The sequence below is a fragment of the Saccostrea cucullata genome, unplaced genomic scaffold, assembly GCF_032062105.1.
Source record: "Saccostrea cucullata isolate Sc308-1 unplaced genomic scaffold, CSIRO_AGI_Scuc_v1 ctg64, whole genome shotgun sequence".
In the NCBI taxonomy this organism is placed as follows: Eukaryota; Metazoa; Mollusca; class Bivalvia; order Ostreida; family Ostreidae; genus Saccostrea; species Saccostrea cuccullata.
The window spans coordinates 249,401-269,363 of record NW_026937285.1 but is presented as its reverse complement, the minus strand read 5'-3'; the positions used below and the strand labels follow the sequence as shown (position 1 = coordinate 269,363).

At 33.2% G+C, this 19,963-nt stretch overlaps 1 protein-coding gene and 1 long non-coding RNA gene across 13 annotated transcripts in view; both read left to right on the top strand.

Annotated features, from left to right (window-relative positions):
• The window catches only part of LOC134247724 (centriolin-like), a 61,914-nt gene that overhangs the window by 36,082 nt on the left and 5,869 nt on the right, over positions 1 to 19,963 (top strand). For 6 of the 12 annotated variants that reach the window (XM_062730067.1, XM_062730064.1, XM_062730065.1 and 3 more), the window contains 13 exons: positions 1,000 to 1,157; positions 1,534 to 1,796; positions 2,041 to 2,094; positions 2,441 to 2,542; positions 2,816 to 2,885; positions 2,999 to 3,099; positions 3,375 to 3,458; positions 5,745 to 5,885; positions 6,445 to 6,516; positions 7,078 to 7,173; positions 7,894 to 7,992; positions 13,042 to 13,257; positions 13,664 to 13,769. In XM_062730067.1, coding sequence (XP_062586051.1) covers positions 1,000 to 1,157; positions 1,534 to 1,796; positions 2,041 to 2,094; positions 2,441 to 2,542; positions 2,816 to 2,885; positions 2,999 to 3,099; positions 3,375 to 3,458; positions 5,745 to 5,885; positions 6,445 to 6,516; positions 7,078 to 7,173; positions 7,894 to 7,992; positions 13,042 to 13,257; positions 13,664 to 13,769 — 1,562 coding nt within the window. Of the gene's footprint in view, positions 1 to 999; positions 1,158 to 1,533; positions 1,797 to 2,040; positions 2,095 to 2,440; positions 2,543 to 2,815; positions 2,886 to 2,998; positions 3,100 to 3,374; positions 3,459 to 5,744; positions 5,886 to 6,444; positions 6,517 to 7,077; positions 7,174 to 7,893; positions 7,993 to 13,041; positions 13,258 to 13,663; positions 13,770 to 14,218; positions 14,465 to 19,963 lie in introns of those variants that run through there. The other 6 variants (XR_009987918.1, XM_062730060.1, XM_062730070.1 and 3 more) reach the window with 6 other exon arrangements.
• LOC134247734 (uncharacterized) lies at positions 15,992 to 18,969 on the top strand. The gene is made up of 2 exons (XR_009987919.1): positions 15,992 to 16,048; positions 18,449 to 18,969. It is a non-coding gene; the product is annotated as an uncharacterized LOC134247734 (long non-coding RNA).

The window sequence follows — 19,963 nt, the reverse complement described above, 5'->3', positions numbered from 1 at the left end:
TTCAGAATTTCTGGTCGCCATAATCAAATATTTCACTCGCCATAAAAAAAAAATACATTTTGTGAATAAAACTTGATAATTTAAATAAGGATATGTATTATGTCTTTATTATATCATAGATTACTTATTACTGTGACTTTAAAAATTTGCTAGGTTGAATGAAATATTTTTATTGAATACATGTACCCTTATGGTTGTACAGAAGAACACAAGTAATCTAATTACAGAAATAAAATTTTATCAAATGAAAATACAAGCTTGACAGCTGTTGAGACATGACTTTGCCTGCTGTTTGTCATGTTTACTTATTACTACGTACCTTACCCATTACACAGTCATTATAAATGCCGCCAAAACACTTTACTAGCATGATAATACAATCATGATTCATTGTGATATGCAAGCAATTGATCAAATGCTTCAATAACAAGGTCGGATCTTAAAAAGTGTACGAAGTTTGGATGCCATTCTATCAGGAACATTACACGTCTCTGGTTCAGGTTCTATCAAACTTTGTACAGCATGCATGCTGTCATAACATTACGTGATCTAAGTCCATGCAATGCTTTGTAAAGTGTATTTAAGTATATGTCTTCAAACATTTTCTTGATAGAGAATCTTTACAAATGAAATCTTGATCCCGATCTTAAAAATTGGACGTTTCCAGCCCAAATTTTCTCAGTCGCGAAAATGCGAGTGTGTTTTCATTTCTAGTCGCAAAATCAATTTTTTGGTCGCAAATGCGACCATTTTAGTCTCAACTTGGAGCACTGCTGACTGCCTATATAACTCCTCTCCATAATGTAATTTATTACATTACTTCACTGGACGTGATAATTCATTATTAGCGCATTCACTATAAACATGTTTTACTGTATGTGGATGAAGATTGAGATAGAGCTTAACATCAAGAAAATGAAAATGTATGCTATAATTTTTCATTTAAATGCAATTTTAGTTGGAAATCTTTTAATAGCAATCTTGATGTTCCTTTTTCAGAACACAGAGGTCTGTAGAAGAAAAGTTAGACTCCTCCACCAAGAGATTTGAGAGTGTGGAGCTGGAGCTCAGACACAGGGAGAAAGAACTGGAGGAGGCCAACCATCAGAGAGCTCAGCTACAGAAGGAGGTCCACGCCCTCAAAACTACAGTCAAAGGTCAGAATACCACTTTGTTTTTTATTTAGACACTTTCTTTTTATTTTTTAGAGTTGGTTATACTCCTGCCATGTTGGAAGGGGGGGGGGATATGTGTCTATCTGTCTGTGTGTTTAGCTATCTGTAACAACTTAATGTAGTTTTCTCAGCAACTTCTATTGTTGGATGCTTGAAATTTTAGCACACTCTTTGTTTAGGCTTGCCATTTGGTTGGATTCATTTTTGTACAAATCCAACGTCAACTTCCTGTTTTTCCTTGCGCCTTTCCATGTACCATATATAATTAACATCAGAGTAATGGTATTGCTATTGAGCATTAGCTCACAGACATCTAGTTTAATGTTTGTTTGATCATGTATTTGTGGTTCCTTTCCAGACTGCAAGAGTGAACTAAAGACATTGAAAGATCACATCAGAGATTCAGAAGATCAGCGAAAAAGTTTGGACCAAGATTTAAAAGACATTTATCTTAAGAGAGATGAAGCCAAGTTAGAGTACGAGCGCTTAAATGAAGGAATTCGTCAAAGCAGGGTAGCACATGATGATTACATGCGACAGGAAAAGGTCAAACAGTCCGAGTTACAGGAACTCTTGAAAAATGTGAATGATAAATCTATAGAATACCAAGAAGCAAAAATGGTGAGTAGAATAGAATTATGCCTATACTTAAGAATACAAGAGTAATTAAAAAAAAATGTATGCAATCTACTCAATACTTTCAAGTTCTGTTATTTAAATGTCAAAATCATCATAAGATACATGGATTATCAATATGAGATAATGCTGTTAAGTAATCTAGAGTGCACATATCCATTGTTATTACTTGACCATTACTGTTTATGTTTTTAAAAAAATGTTTGACGATTTAAAACATTTAAAACAGGCACTTAATAAAGTAAGAAAGGAAGTCGAGCGGGAAGAAAGCAAACTTAACAAGGTAAGACAAGACAGATTTATTCCCCTTTAATATTCCCTGTACCTATGTATACTGGATTTAGTGTGTGAATGATATAGATCCGCCATATGTTTTCCCAGCTTAGTATATTTTGAAAACTCAATTCAGAAAGCTTTAATTTTGCTAGATACATGTAGTTGTATTGACAGTAATTGGCAATCAATTTAATTTACCACCTAAGATTGTTGTATGTAAAATAAACATTTTCCCATTAACCCTCATTTTTTCCGTGCTTTGATTGGTAGATTCCCAGCTTTATTAATTTCCTAAGACCTTGCGTTAAGAAACACTGCATATGAATTAATGCTTCATTATTTAACCCTTTCAGTTGGTCAGTAATGCTAATTTAGAATTAGAGAACATTCGCTCAGATCTGAAATCCAAGCAGTTAGAGTTGGAACAAGCCACTTACTCCGTCCATAACCTAAAGGTTTGTATGAGGGTCTCAAAAAAGTGTGTTAATGCCTGCATGAAGAACCTATTATTCACACCTGGAGAAAATAGTCAAATACAGCACATAATGTTTAACAACAGAATTGAGAAAAATATTTGATGAATGAGTAACTCTGTTTTTTCTTTGACTCATATATCATAATTTAACAAAACTTCTTAATATTATCATTGACAAAAAGACCATACAAAATGCAGTTTAAAATAGGCTGACATAGAGTGTCATAAAGGCATCTTTAAATTTATGTTACAGAAAGAGTCAGAGAAATTGCATGCCAGTGAAGAAAAGTTTATGGATTTAGACAAACAAATCAAAAGTTTGGGTAAGTTCAGCAATGGAATGCCATGTTTAGATCATGTATGAATGATCATGCATAATGCAGACAAATTTTTTCTTGCATTTCATGTAAATAATTTTTTTTTTTTTTGGTTACAGAGAAAGAAATATTGGACAGAAATGAGGAGAAGAATGAGTTGGCCAAAGCATTATCTAGGTCATACGAAGAACTGCAGAAAGCCCGCACTGCCTCTGCACAGGTAAAACTCACTTTCACTGTCTTGTGAATTGAAGTGTTTGACATAGTTGTCAACCCTTAGATAAAAAAGTTATTTTCTAGCATTTTTCAAAAATTTTCTGAAGTGTTTTCATTTGTATTTCTTCTGTATTCTTTTACAAAGTTACTTAACTTGTGTGTATTAATTACTTAGTGATTTACCAAAATTTTTTTAGAAGTTGGGTTTAATTTAGTGAAAAATATAACACTTATAATTTTTAACTATATTTACTGACGTCCACTTTCCTAACCCCTCAGGAACAGGAACGAATGACAAGAGAGCGTTTAGAACTTGAAAATGCTCTCCATGACATTCAGACCCAGCTAGAACAAGCGAAACAGGTAACGGTTTGTGTAACCCCCCACAGCTTGTCATTGTCTGCTTGTCTGTCTGTCTGCATGTAGTAACAGAGTCTGCATTTTAGTTTTTATATTCATACTGCATGTTGAATTTTGTATCAGTTCTCTTTTTTTTGCATATCATTTGTATAAGACTGATTGATAGATTTTCACAAAATTTAGTATACTGCATGTTGAATTTTACTTTATTCATATACCCTTTAATAGTATAAGACTGCTTGAATAAATTTCAGAAAATCTGAGTAAAAAGTAGATTATTTAAGTTCTGCATGCTTTTGTTAAATTTGATGTTCATACACTGCTATGCTTTTCTGATGCAATATGCTATGTATTTTTTATTGTAGTTTACTCTGTAATACCGTTTAAGTGGAAATTTTAGCGAGACACAAATTTAGTGATTCGACCTTAAAAACTGGTATTTTATTTTTAGCGAGATGTAATTTTAGTGATTTTAAAAAGCTCACTAAAGAAGCTATTACAAATAAAGCGCTATTAATTTTCAGCAGTATTCAATTTTAGCGATCTTGGCACCCTCGCTAATAATGCCAAAATTAAATCCTCGCTAAAAATCCTGCTTATACGGTATGTGGATGTAGATACATACTTGTTACAAAGTCATCTAAAAAATCATTGATAGTGAAAGGGTAGAAAATCTTAATGAAAACAAATGCTTATAAAACTGAAATTTTTCTTTCAAAAAATTTCTCAATTCCATTTCTTGAATTGAAGATGCCAAATAATGACAGAGCAAAGGAAGAGGTAGCAATTTAAATAACTATGAAGGTGTTTAATTTAACAATGAGTAATGCATAATGTATCTCATAGTATTAAATATTATACAGCTACCATAGAATCAGTTTAAATCATGCATAAGAAACATAATTTCATGCTTATTTTGATATATATTATGCCACAGCTGATGATTGCAATTAATACAGAAACAATGCAACATATGGTAAAAGGGTTTTAACAAAGTCATGCTTGCTTATGAACATTTAACATCATCTAGCTCATTCTGCTTTAAAAGAAAAAGGGTGTTTTTGAAATTTAACTTTTGATTTTATTAACAACAGAAAATATTAAATTGAATTAAACAATTTAAATATATATACGTATATTTTTCTCTGCTTGATGTTTTAATCATTCATAAGTAAGCATTCTTTAGTGTGTTTATGAACCAGTCCCGTTGTGTAGGGAACTTGTCTCAATTTTGTTGTTGCCAAACCTACTGTTCCTTGAAAAAAGACTTGTTCAGTTTATTAGCTTAACATTTGTTCTGATGCATTTCCAAGTGCATTAAATGCACTACCCATTCCTATCCTGAAAATGGGAAGTTTAAAGAAATATCATCATTTTGCTTAAAAACACTACCATTTTGCCTAAAAACCATTTACCATTTTGTCTAAATATCATTACCATTTTGCATAAAACATTACGATTTTTCATTAAAAAAAACAGAAACAATACAATTTTGACCAAAATGATTACCATCTTGTCTATAAAAGAATTATCATTGATTTTTCCATAAAATCACCATTACCATTTTGCTGTTTTTATAACATATTTATGGCGTATTTCAATGGATGTTCATGTTTTAACATTTTATCATTCCGTTAAATCTCACATATGCCGCAAGAATTTTTCAAATTTTGTCACTTTCACAGATTTTGACCTTTGTTCACCGGACAATCAATTGCTTTTATAATTTTTCATTTAACTGACTTAATGTTGAAATTTGATAACCTTAACCAACAGCTTTTAGCCACTGATTTTTCAGTAATTTAACATAAATATTTCAAACTTTAACACACACAAGAGAATTTTTAGCTACAGATCCAGGGGACTTAAAGAAATGTTAATTAATTTCTTATGAATCTTTCATTGTTTGTTTTTATAACTATTATTAATTAACTTACAGTTTCACCAATATTTTGAAGGCAAACAATTTTTTTTTCTAAATTTATTTCACATTTTGTGTTTTGATTTTGAATAACACTATTTCTATAAGTACACTGTGTTACAAACACTTGATTTACAAGAAGATTAGATAAAGTAATGTACACAAGTCATAAATCATGATTTTACAAGCTTTGGTTCAAAAATTTCATTTGCCATACTCAGCCATTCACATATCACAATGTGCTGTCATGCATAATCATGAGTTACTTTAAATCATGATAACAATAGTCATGATTCATTTTACATTGTTATTAAATCAATCATGATAATAGCTTGTTTTAACCTGTGTGGATTCTCTTGATCTTTTAGGAGATGAAACAGATGCAGAATCGGACGTCGCATCAGGTGACAGAACTGCAGAATTTGGCAGAAATCCAATTCAGTCGGGCCAATCGACTGGGTGACGAACTTAATAAAATACGCAAAGACAACAAAGAAATGAGAAGAAAGGTATTTCTTTGCCTTAACCTGCGCAAGCCTCTTCATAATTTTCTTTTGCTTTTTACTTTTCTGGATATTTGTACTTTTATGCTTTTTTATTAACTTTTTTTATTCTCTGATAATGTTATGCATGATATTTTGATGAATATTTAAATATTAGTGCATATTGTTATTCAGATTTTACAAACTATCTCTCTTTATTTTTCCCATATAAAACTAAGTTTCTAAAGTAATGAAAGTAGATCAACTGTTGTGTTTATAGCTTACAGAGAACAAAATATTTCAGATTGATGCATATTTGTTTACAAAAAATAGCACCGTATGTTTGATCTTTGCTAATATGACAGTTGATGTACAATTTTAAATCTTTTAAAAACATTTACTAACCAGCTGCTATTAGAATTTTAATTTTCTTGCCTTATATTGTGTTTGAGATCTTAGTTTGAGTGTACAGGCTTGATGAAAACACACCATTCCTATTTCTCCTTGCTTTTCTGCATTACAAGTGCAGGGTCTGTATATATATACAAGGTTGCAGCATCTGGATTTTACACCTTCATTTTTTCAGCTACTAACGAAGAATCAGTTGAACGAAATTGAGAAAGAAAATGAGGATTGTTTCAATTCAAATCTTGTCGATGTAAGTAATTTGTAGCGGGGGTACTGCTAGAACGAGTGCATGTGTTTGCTAATAGTGGTTCAAGTTTTTCATTTGATATAAAAATATGTAGTTGGAATGAAAATCAAAATTTACTTTAAAAATTGAAAGGATGTGGGTCACTTCATGTTAAAATATACTACTTTCTAGTAAGAATATTGTGGATATATTAAAGTGGATATTTATACCTACTGTTGTTGTAGATATCTTTACATTCTGATTTTGTGGATATATGAAAGTGGATATCTTTAAACCCTTTCACAGATGCTTTTTACCTGTAGTCATGCAGTGTGTTTATCTGCCATTAATCGTGCTTTCATAACGTTCACAGTACATGAAATGTAGAAAAGATAATACTACATGTATTTCTGTTTTCCCTAGGATCATTTTATATAATAAACATTTAATTAACATTCAAACTTTTCTTTCAAGTTTTCTTGCACAATCATTGAACTTTAAATCATGATAGCTCTCCTAGTCATTTCTTGAAGTTAGCTCTCATCGTAATCATTGGCACGATATCATCACATCACTTTTTAACAGGACGACAATGACAAGTCGGACGGTGAACTTCAGCACCCAGACGTTATAGACCGGCACCTCGCCAACCTCCAGTACACTGCCCTGCCACAAGCTGAGGTTCCTGTGTTGTCATGCATTGTTACAGGGAAATTTTACACACTGACCAGAAGAAAGCTCTATCTTATTTATGGCAACATATTTAATTTTAAAGTAGTAGGCCTTCATACTGGTACTTATGTGGGGGGGAGGGATCAAGTTAATTCTCTCAGTACCAAATTTTTCTTTCAAACACTACCACTTACCCTTCTTTGAGTACACTGCAACATGCCTGTTGAAAGGGGGGGGGGGCAAACCTACGCCTTAATGTTTGATACTTATATGATGTCTATCTTTGCAAAAAAAGAGGGGGGCTAAGTCCCCCCCCCCCCCCCCCCCCAGGTTCTGATGCCTATGGTTTGGAGTCAATGTCAATGTTTAGAAATTTGATTTTTGTGTTTGTCAGTGTGTAAAATGACCCTTACATGTATCATCTATTCATCTTTATATGACTAGCACTAGACACCTATTTCATATCCTAATAGATTCATATAACAGTAATATACAAATGTATAACTTTTCATAAAGTCAGATGCTAGTAATGTATTCATATAAATACAACTTTTTAGCAAATTTTCTATGTGTTCATGTAAACTTTTTAAAGAAGAATGTTAAAATTAAAACTAATCAACTGACCTATAATATGATTACAGATTATAAAATTTGCAGGTGATACAAATGACTATCAACAGCAACATTTTGTTTTAATCAGCAGATTAAATATTGTGTGTTTGATTACAGGTGATGTCCGATAACAAGGAGAATATTAACATAGAAGGAGGGGGGTCTGGCAAGGACAGCATAAAGGGGAAAATGACGGAGGAACAGGATCTCCTCAGGGTGAGTCAAAGTCTCAAAAATGTGAATCTACAGAATTCAAAGCTCCGGGTCAAAACAGAGAAAAATGTTTAATCTTCACCATCTAATGATTAAGTCTTTAACAAGGCTCTCCTCAGATAAGGGAGAAATGAAATTTGGTTGGGGGGTGATGTTAGCACTGCCCACTGCTTGAGTCCCTTACAACACTTCAGATGAGGAAGAAAATGATTTTTGGGGGGGATAGCAAAGGCAAAGTGCTTCAACAAGTATAAAAATTGTATATTAACTCTTTGCCTATTACGCCGTCTGTGACGTAATAGTAACATTACATTTGTTACTTTTTGATGACGTTATCCTTTTCCCCACAGCGCACTTGCGAATTACGTGCTGAAAAGACGTGGTTTTGAAGATGAATATTTACACGGTGTATGTAGCAATGGTTGTCGTATATATCGCCATATACATGCAACCATCTTTAATTTTGAATTCAAGTATTGATGGAGATTTAATCCTGTTTATTTTGTTTAAATAATTCTTTCATGTGGAATGTTACAAACTTAATTTATTACCTTAGCTTACAACTTATTTATTTTAAATTTCATATTTAAATCTAAAACGTCAATGAAAATAATTACCGGTATTTGATTTTTCAGACAAGGTGTCATTTTATGCTCGTGTTTCAGAACGCACTCCCCCCCCCCCCCTCCCTTTTATTTCTTTGGTCCATGCATATCAACTTTATCGAAACTTGCAGGAAACTTGCAGAATCCTCAATTATAAATAAAAATAGAAATGAGGTCTGGAAGAGAATGATTCTTACTTGTGAAGATTTTTATAAAGGTTATTTTACCGATTTTTTTTTAGGACAAAAAAAGAAGTTTTCAGCATGCTTTCAGCATATTTAATTTTATTTAATAAGAGTTTTTACGAAAAAAAATTATTGGAATATATCGCTTAATTTTATATTGAACAATACAGTAGCGTGTTGATTGTCAAAGGGAAACATTTCATTTTTTAAGTTAAAATTTAACTGATCACATCTTTTTAATATTTTGGCCGATATACGGACGAGATACTGTCGTCGGACTCGGCATTAAAATTATCAGTCTAAAATTAGCATTATATATCTAATCCTTGCTAGCTAAGGTTCCCTGATCCGAAATCTACTATGGTTGAGATGTAAAGCAGATCGGAAACCCTTGGCTAGCTAAGATTGGGATAATCTTTACACCCACATGCGGACTACTAAAAATATCAGCACGTTTAAAAAGCCATGAAATAAAGTAAAAGCTTTTTTTTTAATGTCTAAAGGTTAATTTTCCAAAAAAAAAAAATTAAAAAAGGGGAAAAAAACCCATCGAAATGCAATATTTCTCTTCTTAAGAATGGAATTTGAACACATTTTTAAAAACAATGTAATAGTTTACAAGAGAGGCCAAGAACTTCTCGGACGTAGCTGTCAGTACTCGACATTTTTTCCGATGGTGTCCAAAGTATTCCGAGTATTTGTGGAGCAAATCAAGGAGTACTCCTTAAAAGGTTTCTTTGGAAATGCATTAATTGTAGCTGCAGTTATTGAGAAATTAATATAGTAGATATTTCTAAAATTTCTCCAAGGGTTGTATTAAAAAGGAATACATTTTGCCTTCATTATCAGATTGAACGCAATGAATTTTATGAACATGCAGCGTCGATGTAGACGAAACCTGTCCACTTGTAGAAATTAAAGAATAGTTTATCTTAAAAACTTGCAGAAAATAAAGTCAGATTAAGAAACATAGCATACAATAAAAATTAATCAATCACTCAGGATCTATAAGGAGTTGGTGCGTAGTAGATATACTGATTTTTCAACATCTATACTTTTGTGATTGCTCGGTTATCCCTATGATCATCATATTATTAGAATATACAAGTTAACGCCAAAAAAAAAAAAAAAAAATAATTGATTGTGTTTGTAAAAGATATGCAATTCTGACCGAAATAAATGTTGATATAAATTAGAATGGATAATAAACAGATTATCTCAATGATTTGACGGCATTTTATTTCAGTAATGAAAAAAATTTATTCTACCTACTTTTTCTTTCCGATATTTCATAGTTTATTGGCAATTGTTTGTTAACTTTTATTTTCCGACATATATTAAAGAGTAAATTTCAGGTAATAAAACTGGGAATGAAGACTTTACTAACTGAAAATCAAAATTGAACAATAAATTATTGACATCAAAATAATAAAGATAAAAGCTTTGTTTCGTTTTTAAAGAAAACCATGCTAAATTTGAGATCAGTATCATGTGTCTCGGACAAAGTGCAATCACTGACATAATATAATTCAAATATATGCTTGATTTTTTTATCCTATCGATTATTCATAAACTTGGTAGACATAACCCCCCCCCCCCCCCCCCCCAAAAAAAAAAAAAAAACTCGGAGACACAAAAAATGTCGGAATTGTTGAGTATGATTTCTGAGCTTATATAAATGAAGTACATAATTTCTGATCAGGCCTTTTATATAATTAGCTGTTGATCGAAGAATTAAAAAAATGCCAGAAATGCTGAATATACCGGTAATTCCGGAGATAGATTTAGGAAATAAGTTAGATCGCTGTAGGTGAAAGAAGTTTACCCCCCCCCCCCCCCCCCCAAAGAATGGAGTTTTTACATGTACATGTATCTCTACTGCACTACCCTTTGAATACAGTCACGAGTTAACTGTCCATTCACAAGGTGGATGTCAAGTGTTTTTTTCGGTTTATTACATATAGGAGTCAGAACAGGGGGTGTTGGGGGGGGTAGGGGGGCTTTTCCCCCTCTTATCTGCAAATATATACATAATACATGTATAGGCATTGAAAATTGGGTTTACCTTTTTTTGTTGGTTTATCCCCCCACTTTCAATAACCCCCCCCCCCCCCACTTTCAATTTGCTCCCGACGCCTATATGTACATGTATGTATAACAAAAAACATATAGCTGGTGGAACAATCACATCAGACCGTATCGTTGTCTTTTTATAGAAAGTTAATATTTACTCCCATATTAAGTGTTTCTTAACCATATCATTTCTAGTGTATGCAGTGTTGACAAGCTTGAACCTACAGAGTACACGTATACATATGATATTCTTAAACTACATGCAACAGGGATTATTGAATATTTTTAAATACACTGACAATTTAAACCCACTAAAGGTGGATCAAGGAATATTCCCAGGCACGTAGCATCGATTTTGAAAGTGAGGGGGCCAGCCACAGATATTTTTTTTTACTTCCAAGAAATAGTTGACAAGCAAAATAAAAAAAAAGAAGGAAATTGTTCAAAGTCGAAAATCCTATTTCGTTGGGGGGGGGGAGGGGTGGGGGGTTAAACTTTTTTCACTACCAATTCCTTTCAATATCCATTTTTAAAGCTTACAATACCATATTTTCTTAATATTACTTTACTTTAGCATAAAGTGGGGGGGGGGGGGGGGGCAACCAACCTTTCAATAAACATTTTCAATAGTAAAAGTATTGTTGGCAAAAAAAGTGGGGGGGCCAGGCCCCCCTGCCCCCCCCCCCCTGTTGCTACGTCCCTGATGCCTAAGGGACTAATCAGTAGACACGTCTTTTAATTATATTCCCATTCCGAAGCCAAGGAGAGGGAGGGGAAAGGTATATACTGTTTACCTAGTGTGCTTGTCCATCTATCTAGCTGTTTGTGTGTCTGTCAGTAACAAAGTTTTGATCGCAGTTATCGCAGCAACTACTCATCAAAGATGCTTGATATTTTAGCACATTCTTCACTGAGGCATGCTATATCGTGGTATTTATTATTTTTTTTAATCTGATATCATTACCTTATCCGTGCGTCTGTCGTACAAAAAATAACACATTTCCATTGCAGTTTTTTTTCCAGAAACTACACATGTACATATATTGCAGTTGTTTGAAATTTTTTAGCACATACTTTAAATTGTTATGACATGCCATATGATGGGATTTATTTTTTTATGAATCTGATATCAACTTCTTATTTGTCCGTGCATATGCACGTAATTGAACTTGTGTAAATTTTAATTAACATATCTGTATTTTCACAACAGAGCGGGGTATTACTAGGATTACTATCGAGTATTGGCCCACAGACTTGTTGTTTGTCCAGCCATGTTTTTAAAAATATCAATCAAGTATGTAGTTTACTTGCATAAAAATTTCCCGAATACCTTGATTTATGTACATATTCATGAATGCATATTTTTAAAAACCAATACAAATGAGTTAGTGCAACACTTTTTTTAAGAATATTGGAAACGTTGACTTGATAATGAAATCATTTAAATTTGAATTAACTTGCATCTATTTCAACATGATATATTGTCGTATTTTTTCCTTTCCAATTATGTATTTTTTTTTATTGCTGTGTAAGGCAGAAACAATAAAATGGTATTTTTACGAATTTAAATCGACCAAGAAATAAGATTAAATGTAAATTTAAGCAAAACTTTATTCTATGAACAAAACTTTTTTTCTCTTCAGTTGGTTGAGTATGAATTAATTTTTTTTTGTAATTTTATCTATTCCTTTTGTCGATTTTTGCGCATACTTTTATCAAATATTAACATTAAAAAAATTGATTTTGTAGAATTTTATAAATTCTGAATCATAGAACCCATCTCACACAATATTGGGGTACAATCACATCACCAACCGAGTGGTTCAAGTTGCGGGCTTATTTAGTGTCAAAAGAAAGACCTTCTTAATTTGTCTCGCACATGTCGCACCCAAAGTTTCGTCTAATAAATCGAACGACTTGGACATATTAAAAACGAGGATATAAATTGTTATTTGCGAAATATATTAGAATGGAATTAAAAAAACATTATCTTATCATTTATTGTCATACCATCAAAACTTTACGTTGTATCAGAGCAGAAAACGTCAAAAACGCAATGTGCGTTAAAGTGCGTGATTGTGGGGTAAAGGTATATGCGTTAAAATGCGTGATTGTGGGGCAACGGTATATGCGTTAAAATGCGTGACTGTGGGGAAGGGGGTTAATTCTAATGCAATTTTTCATTCCAGCATCAATTACAAGAGCAGATGAGGAGACATGCGGAAGCCATGGAGCATGCTCGGCTCCAGTCAGAGGGGACAATAGAGAGCCTGAGACAGAAGATGAATGCTCTGCAGGACGTGCTGGTCTCCACGGGGGAGGACTCCAACACCAGACTCTCCCTGATCAGGAAAAGATCGCGGTCCTCCTCCCCTGGCAAATCTCTACTGGACACCACCATTAGGGTAAGGCTGTCCTCAGAGCATAGATTAGGGGAATAAGAAAGCTTGTGAAATGAAGTGTATTTGTTGTTGGTGGTTGTTTATCATAAACAATTTTGGCTAGATTTTAAATTATGATCAGGTCCAGAGGGATTAATATGTCTGTCTTACAATTATTCTATATTTGAGAAATATTTTATCCTGAAAGAAATCAGTTTGGCCAGCAGAGAAAAATGATATTTTTAAAAGTCCTCTCAATCTGTATCCATGATTTTCTTTGTGAAGTCTTTTGTTGTTCATTTTATTCTGACTGCAATCTTTAGGCTTTATATTTAGATAAATCAGAATATGTTAATTTTGAATATACCATTTTGATGAAAAAGGATATGTGATTTGATGAATTCATAGACATTTTTTCTTTTCCATTCAGGGTAGGCAAAGATCTAAAAGCCCCATATCAGGACGAAGTTACCTAGCACAGCGACCTAGGTCAAGGTCCGGGTCATACGAAAGGTCCCTATTTCCAGAGAGAGATCGTAAGTTAATATTTACTTATTTTATACTATAGAAAGTATTTGATTTTAATTTGTCAAGGATATTTGTTGATCTGAATGATGAATCTTTCCCCTCTAGCATGATAGAACTTAGCAACTGTCAACATTGTTTGATGACAAGTGACATTAAAAAAAAATATTGACTGCACAAATTTTATGCTCAATTGCTTTTCCTTTATTTAAATTTGTATAAAATATTGATTATAATATAAACTGCATATAGCTGAGAGTCACATTGAAAAATTTTTAAACCCTCAAAACCATTGTCAACTTTGGCTGTGCCTTGGTTGACAATGGTTTTTCTTGTTTTGAAACTTTTCAATGGTACATTTAACTACATGCAATTTTTAACTATTGACAAAAACCTGAAGTATATGTTTACACTTGTTAGAAATAAACCTAACAATGCAATATTTGTTTTTAAATTACAGTTGCCTGAGTTGAAGAACAACAGAAAAATGGAAGGATGTTTAAAATTTTGTACTGTACCACTTTCCAAAAGTGGTCCAACTGAGCTGTGATATTTCTACAATAGTCCCATCAAATCTGTTGTCAGAACATTTCCTGTCCAAAGCTATCTGTGATTATGTGATTATAATTTGCAACAATATGTAGTATTATATGTAATAAATTTTTTATTATTTATTTCTTAAATAAAATACTATTTATTAGGTAGGGTCTATGTTTGTCTGTATAATTTTTTCAAATTTTTTTCTCTTTTTTTTTTGCTTGCATAAAAATTTTCTACAAAATCTTGTACATGTATTTTCCAGTCCATCCAGAAATTATCCGTTCCTTAAAAAATATATATACATGTATATATTTTAGTATGTAATTTTTATCAAGTCTTTTTTTAATGATGTATTACATATTTATTACATTTTATATGTGGTGCTTTCAGCAGTGTCTATTATTTATATATATGATAATATTTATTTGAATTTAGGGAGTTACAAGAAAGTATTTATCATGTTGAAAGAAAGTTGATGACTGCTTGTGCCAAAGTGTCAAAGTTGTGTGAAAAATTATTGTAACAAAGAGTATTCATTAGACAGCAGCAGAATTATTGTTGTATATGTATATATACAATCATACCAATGTGTAATGTTTTATGTATAAATTATAAATGTGTAATAAATGAAAACAAAAACATTCTTGCTTATTTGTTTGAACCATTTTGATACTAAACCCTATATATGAAGTATTGCTTTGGAATTCAAACAGTTGACTAAAAATGCATTCAGGTTACATAATTGTCTACAGAAGTGCTTTAAACATAATTGAGAAATTGACAGAGATTGTGCTACTTACACATCATAAGGATGTATTCACATTAAAATACTTAATAGGTGGATGCAAAATGCAATTAACTGCATTATTAGGTTGTACACAAATATGAAAACAACTGAACAGACAAAAGCAAGTCCATTTTTTAAGGTCTTTATTTGTCCTAAATTCAAGTTTATTTACCTATACAAAACAAAAACAGTGCAGAAGTGGAAGGTAAATTATTAAAGTAGTTTTTTCAACCATTTTAGATGATGCCTTGACATTATATAGTCATACTACTATGTTAAATGGATTACAATATTTACATGAACTCGAGCAGTATTATTTACATGTCTCTTAAATAATTAAAGACCTTGACCTCTGGGCGATAATAAGAAATCCAAATCTTGTTTTCTTTGTCAACAGATATTCCATTCCAATATTCATCATCTGTACATGTATTTATGGAAGTGAGATATTTCCCATTTCTGTCCAACATGTGAATACGTTTATCTCCAGTGTAAATGAATAAAATACAACAAGCAGTATCAGTTGCTAAACCGCTTAGTGTAACAGAAGTAGATTCACTTTCATACATGGATTTGAGATGTCCATCTTTTGAAACAACCACGATACTGTCTCTTGTTTCACTGCGTGAATTACAAACGCATACATCGCCATTTCTATTTTCTGTAACAAAGGTGGCATCTTCAAATAGGGGATTATTTCCATTATACTGAATTGTTTGAGTGATCTTGTTGCCTTTGAATCGAACAACTCGACTTTGGTTACTATCACTCTTCATGCACACAAGTAAATCTCCTAATAGTGTACAGTAAACCCAGATAGCATGACTATGTTGGGCCAACATTTGTTAAAGGTTGTATGGTTGGCGTTGGGGGAACAACGTTGGGCCAACGTTAGACCAATGTTACCAAGTCAACCTTCTCGACCATGACGGAATTCCTATGCTGGCCCATTGTTGGTCCAACGTAAGCAACTTCCATTCACTTTAGTTTCCAAAGAAGGAAGGATCATGGCGTTGGCCCAACGTTGGACCAATGTTTATAATACACCCTTAAAGAAAGTGTATTTACAAGTTGGTAGTAGTATGTTGGCCCAACGTTGGCCCATTGTTTGTAATACACCCTTAAAGAAAGTGCCTTATCAAGTTTGTAGTAGTATGTTGGCCCAACGTTGGCACAATGTTTGTAATACATCCTTAAAGAAAGTGCCTTATCAAGTTGGTAGTATTATGTTGGCCCAACGTTGGCCCATTGTTTCTAATTCACCCTTACAGAACGAGTCTTATCAAGCTGGTAGTAGTATGCTGGCCTAACGTTGGCACAATGTTTGTAATACATTCTTAAAGAAAGTGCCTTATCAAGTTGGTAGTAGTATGTTGGCCCAACGTTGGCCCATTGTTTGTAATACACCCTTAAAGAACGTGTCCTATCAAGTTGGTAGTAGTATGTTGGCCCAACGTTGGCCCAATGTTTGTAATACACACAAGTGTTATTTTGTTTAGGTCTTCAAAGATGGGATATTTATATTGGGCCAACGTTGGCCCAATTATTATACTGCCAACTAATTGATGGAGTCAATTTTATAATTAGCTGCTGAGCTTTACGTTAGGACAACGTTGGTACATTCTGAAATAATTGAGAGGACTTTCTATGTCCATGCTTATCAGTGGATGACTGCTTTTGTTTAGATATGATATTTTCAACATTTTAACTTTGCACTTAAGAGATCAAGCACCAAAGAGTGTTTTATTCTATTTTTTGAATTGTGTATATGCTTATTTATTTGTAATAACCCAGATAGCAGAACACCGTTGGCCAAATCTTACATTATGGTTCTATTATCTATGTTGGGTTACCTTGATTGGGCCAACAATGGCCCAACATGGAATATTGATAGCTGGTCATGTATAATAGTGCACTAATTTTGGGCTTACTGTTGGCATTATATCATAAAACTATTATCATGAGAGAAAATATTTGTTTGGAGATTGGCATCGGCCCTACGTTGGCCCAATATACCATGAATCGGACTGAGCATCATGGGTAGACAACAACCGGGCTTCTTGTAATATCCGCGCCATTTTTAATCTGACACGAGCGTAATGAGACTGATACCTTGCATATCTGCACTCACTTTGTAAGTATTAATAATATGTTTGCCTCGGCACCGCTGAATTAACGTTTAGTTTTTAAATGATATCATGTACAAATCTGTGTAAATCAGACACGGGGAATGCAGAGGCCAGGTGCTGTTGGGTCAACACTGTACAGATAGCATGCTTACATTGGGCCAACGTTGGGCCAATGTAATCGGTTACATCGGGCCAATTTTGGCAAATGGCATTGATCCAATTTAAGTTTGCTCATCGACCCAATGTTGGCCCGATATGTTGGGCCAACGTTGGCCCAATGTAGAGTGTTATTTCTACAGATATTGGCCCAACGTCGCGCCAACATTGGCCCAATAAATGCGACATTGTTGGCGAAACGTCAACAAGAACATTGGGCCGATGTTGGCAAATGCCGTTGGCCCAGTGTCATTTTGCTCCTTGGTCATATGTTGGTCCGATATATTGGACCAACATTGGCCAATGTGTATAAACATGTGATTGTTACAAATCTGTTCGTCTCTACAATCAGAAATAAATCTACAACCAATCCTACTTGAAAAATCAAGCTAGCTAAAAAAAAATTTAAACAATATTAACAAATCTGATCGTCTCTACAATCAGAAATAAATCTACAACCAATCCTACTTGAAAAATCAAGCTAGCTAAAAAAAATTTAAAATTCTCATAATTTATCGAAACAAAATAAATAATCAGTGATTAAATTTTTTGTTTATATACAAGAAAAATAAATGAAAGTATAAAAATGTGTTTTGATACAGTTAAAACAATTAATAATTTGCTCGTTATTTAAATTGAAATTTGTGTCTAGTAGAATACATTTCCGAAGTCTACCACTTAATTTACTTATATACACTTAACGTCGAGAACATGATCAAACATTTTGAAAATGTTGAATTTGCTGAAGTTAAAACAAAATTTATTCAGTACTAAAAATTAATTGGGTTCTTTCATTTAAAATTTGTTCAGTGTAACGACAAATTTTCAATACATGTATTTTATATGGGGCAACATTGAATCAAAATTGTTTTGATGATGATATCAAGCGTATAAATATTATGCATAAATGCTTTCATCACGCAAGCTAATCACTTAATCACACCATGAAACAAAAAAGACGGTTATTCCTTAATTGACAGCTTAAACATATAGTGATATACTTGTAAATTTAATCGTATGTTTACTCTTTACTGAGAAAAGTAACAAATATATTAAGTACCAAATATTACAATTTTAGTGCTACTGGAGATTCTAAAAAGACATGGAGAACACAATCAAAGAATGGCTAAGGTATGCCAAGGACAGGGATGAGGGAGGAAGAGACGGACAGAGAAGAAAAGAAAGGGGAGGAGGAGACTCGGGAAGAGGAAATGGAGACTTAGGAGAGGGATCAGATGGAAAGTGGCAGTGCCTAACTTTTTTCTGTGATATAGTATGACATTCCTGTAGTTCTACTTTTTTTTGTGTCTGTTTGTCGGTTATAAACTCGATGCAGATGCCAGAAAATTTTTTTCTGTAAGTAAACAAAATGACGGGATTCATTCTAGTATTATTTTAAGAACAGCTAGGAGGGCTTTGTTTATTTGTTAGACGTGCTTATTGATACCTGTAATTTACTGAACTTGTGCATAATTTACATCAGAGAGGGAGTGTACAGTCATGTAACCCTACATGTATAGCTTGAAGTGAGCATCCACTTTTAATTCTTTATTAATGTTTTCTTCATGCACTGAGCAATAAAATTATAGTATGTTATAATTGAATTTTATATTTTGATTTCTTTTTTCTCAGTTTTTTTAATTAATGTAGAACTACTTACAATGCAATGCTTGTTGATGGCAATTCTATGAGAATATTGAGAATATGTATTAAACTATTAATCTAGCACATATAGCATATATAGATAGTATTAAAGGCTTTTACCATTTAACTGTACTACAAAACTAGTATAACCTTATAGTATATATTTGTTTGTCAATTTTGAGGACAAATGGCCAACCAGTGAAGAGCAAATGAGTTGTCATGATGGAGAGCCAATAAGATACAAACCAACGTTGGCCCAAAAATGATGTTTTCCTGATATTGAAAGAATAAGTGGCCCAACAATGGCTCAATGATATCCGTTCGTTGGTCCAACAATAAGCCAACAAGTTGGTTTGATTAAGGGCCGATGAGCAAAATACCGATGGCCCAACATTAATTGCTTACAAGGCCTAACTGTACAAAAATGACGTTTGCCCAACATTGAAAAAATACATTGGCCCAACAATAAGCCAATAAGTTGGTTTGATTAAGGGCCGATGAGCAAATTACCGTTGGCCCAACATTAGTTGCTTACAATGGCCCAATTGTTCAAAAATGACGTTTGCCCAATACTGAAATAATACAATGGCCCAACAGTGGCCCAATTTTAACTGTTACATTGGCCCAACAATAAGCCAACAAGTTGGTTTGATTAAGGGCTGATGAGCAAATTACCGATGGCCCAATGTTGAATTCAAACAGTGGCCCAACATAAGGAGCGTTGTTGGCCCAACAAAGGTCCAATAACATCCTGCTATCTGGGAAGTCCTTTTGGTAACCAATCATTACACTGATGAATTTTATGAAACCCTGTTTCGTTATATTTCATTACTGATCTCGTTTTCCAACATGTGAAAAATAGTTCGCCGTCCATATTTGAAGAAATCGCTTCTGGAAATTCGTGCAATTTGACACTTCCCGTTTCTTCGCCTTGAATGTTCTTTCTCGC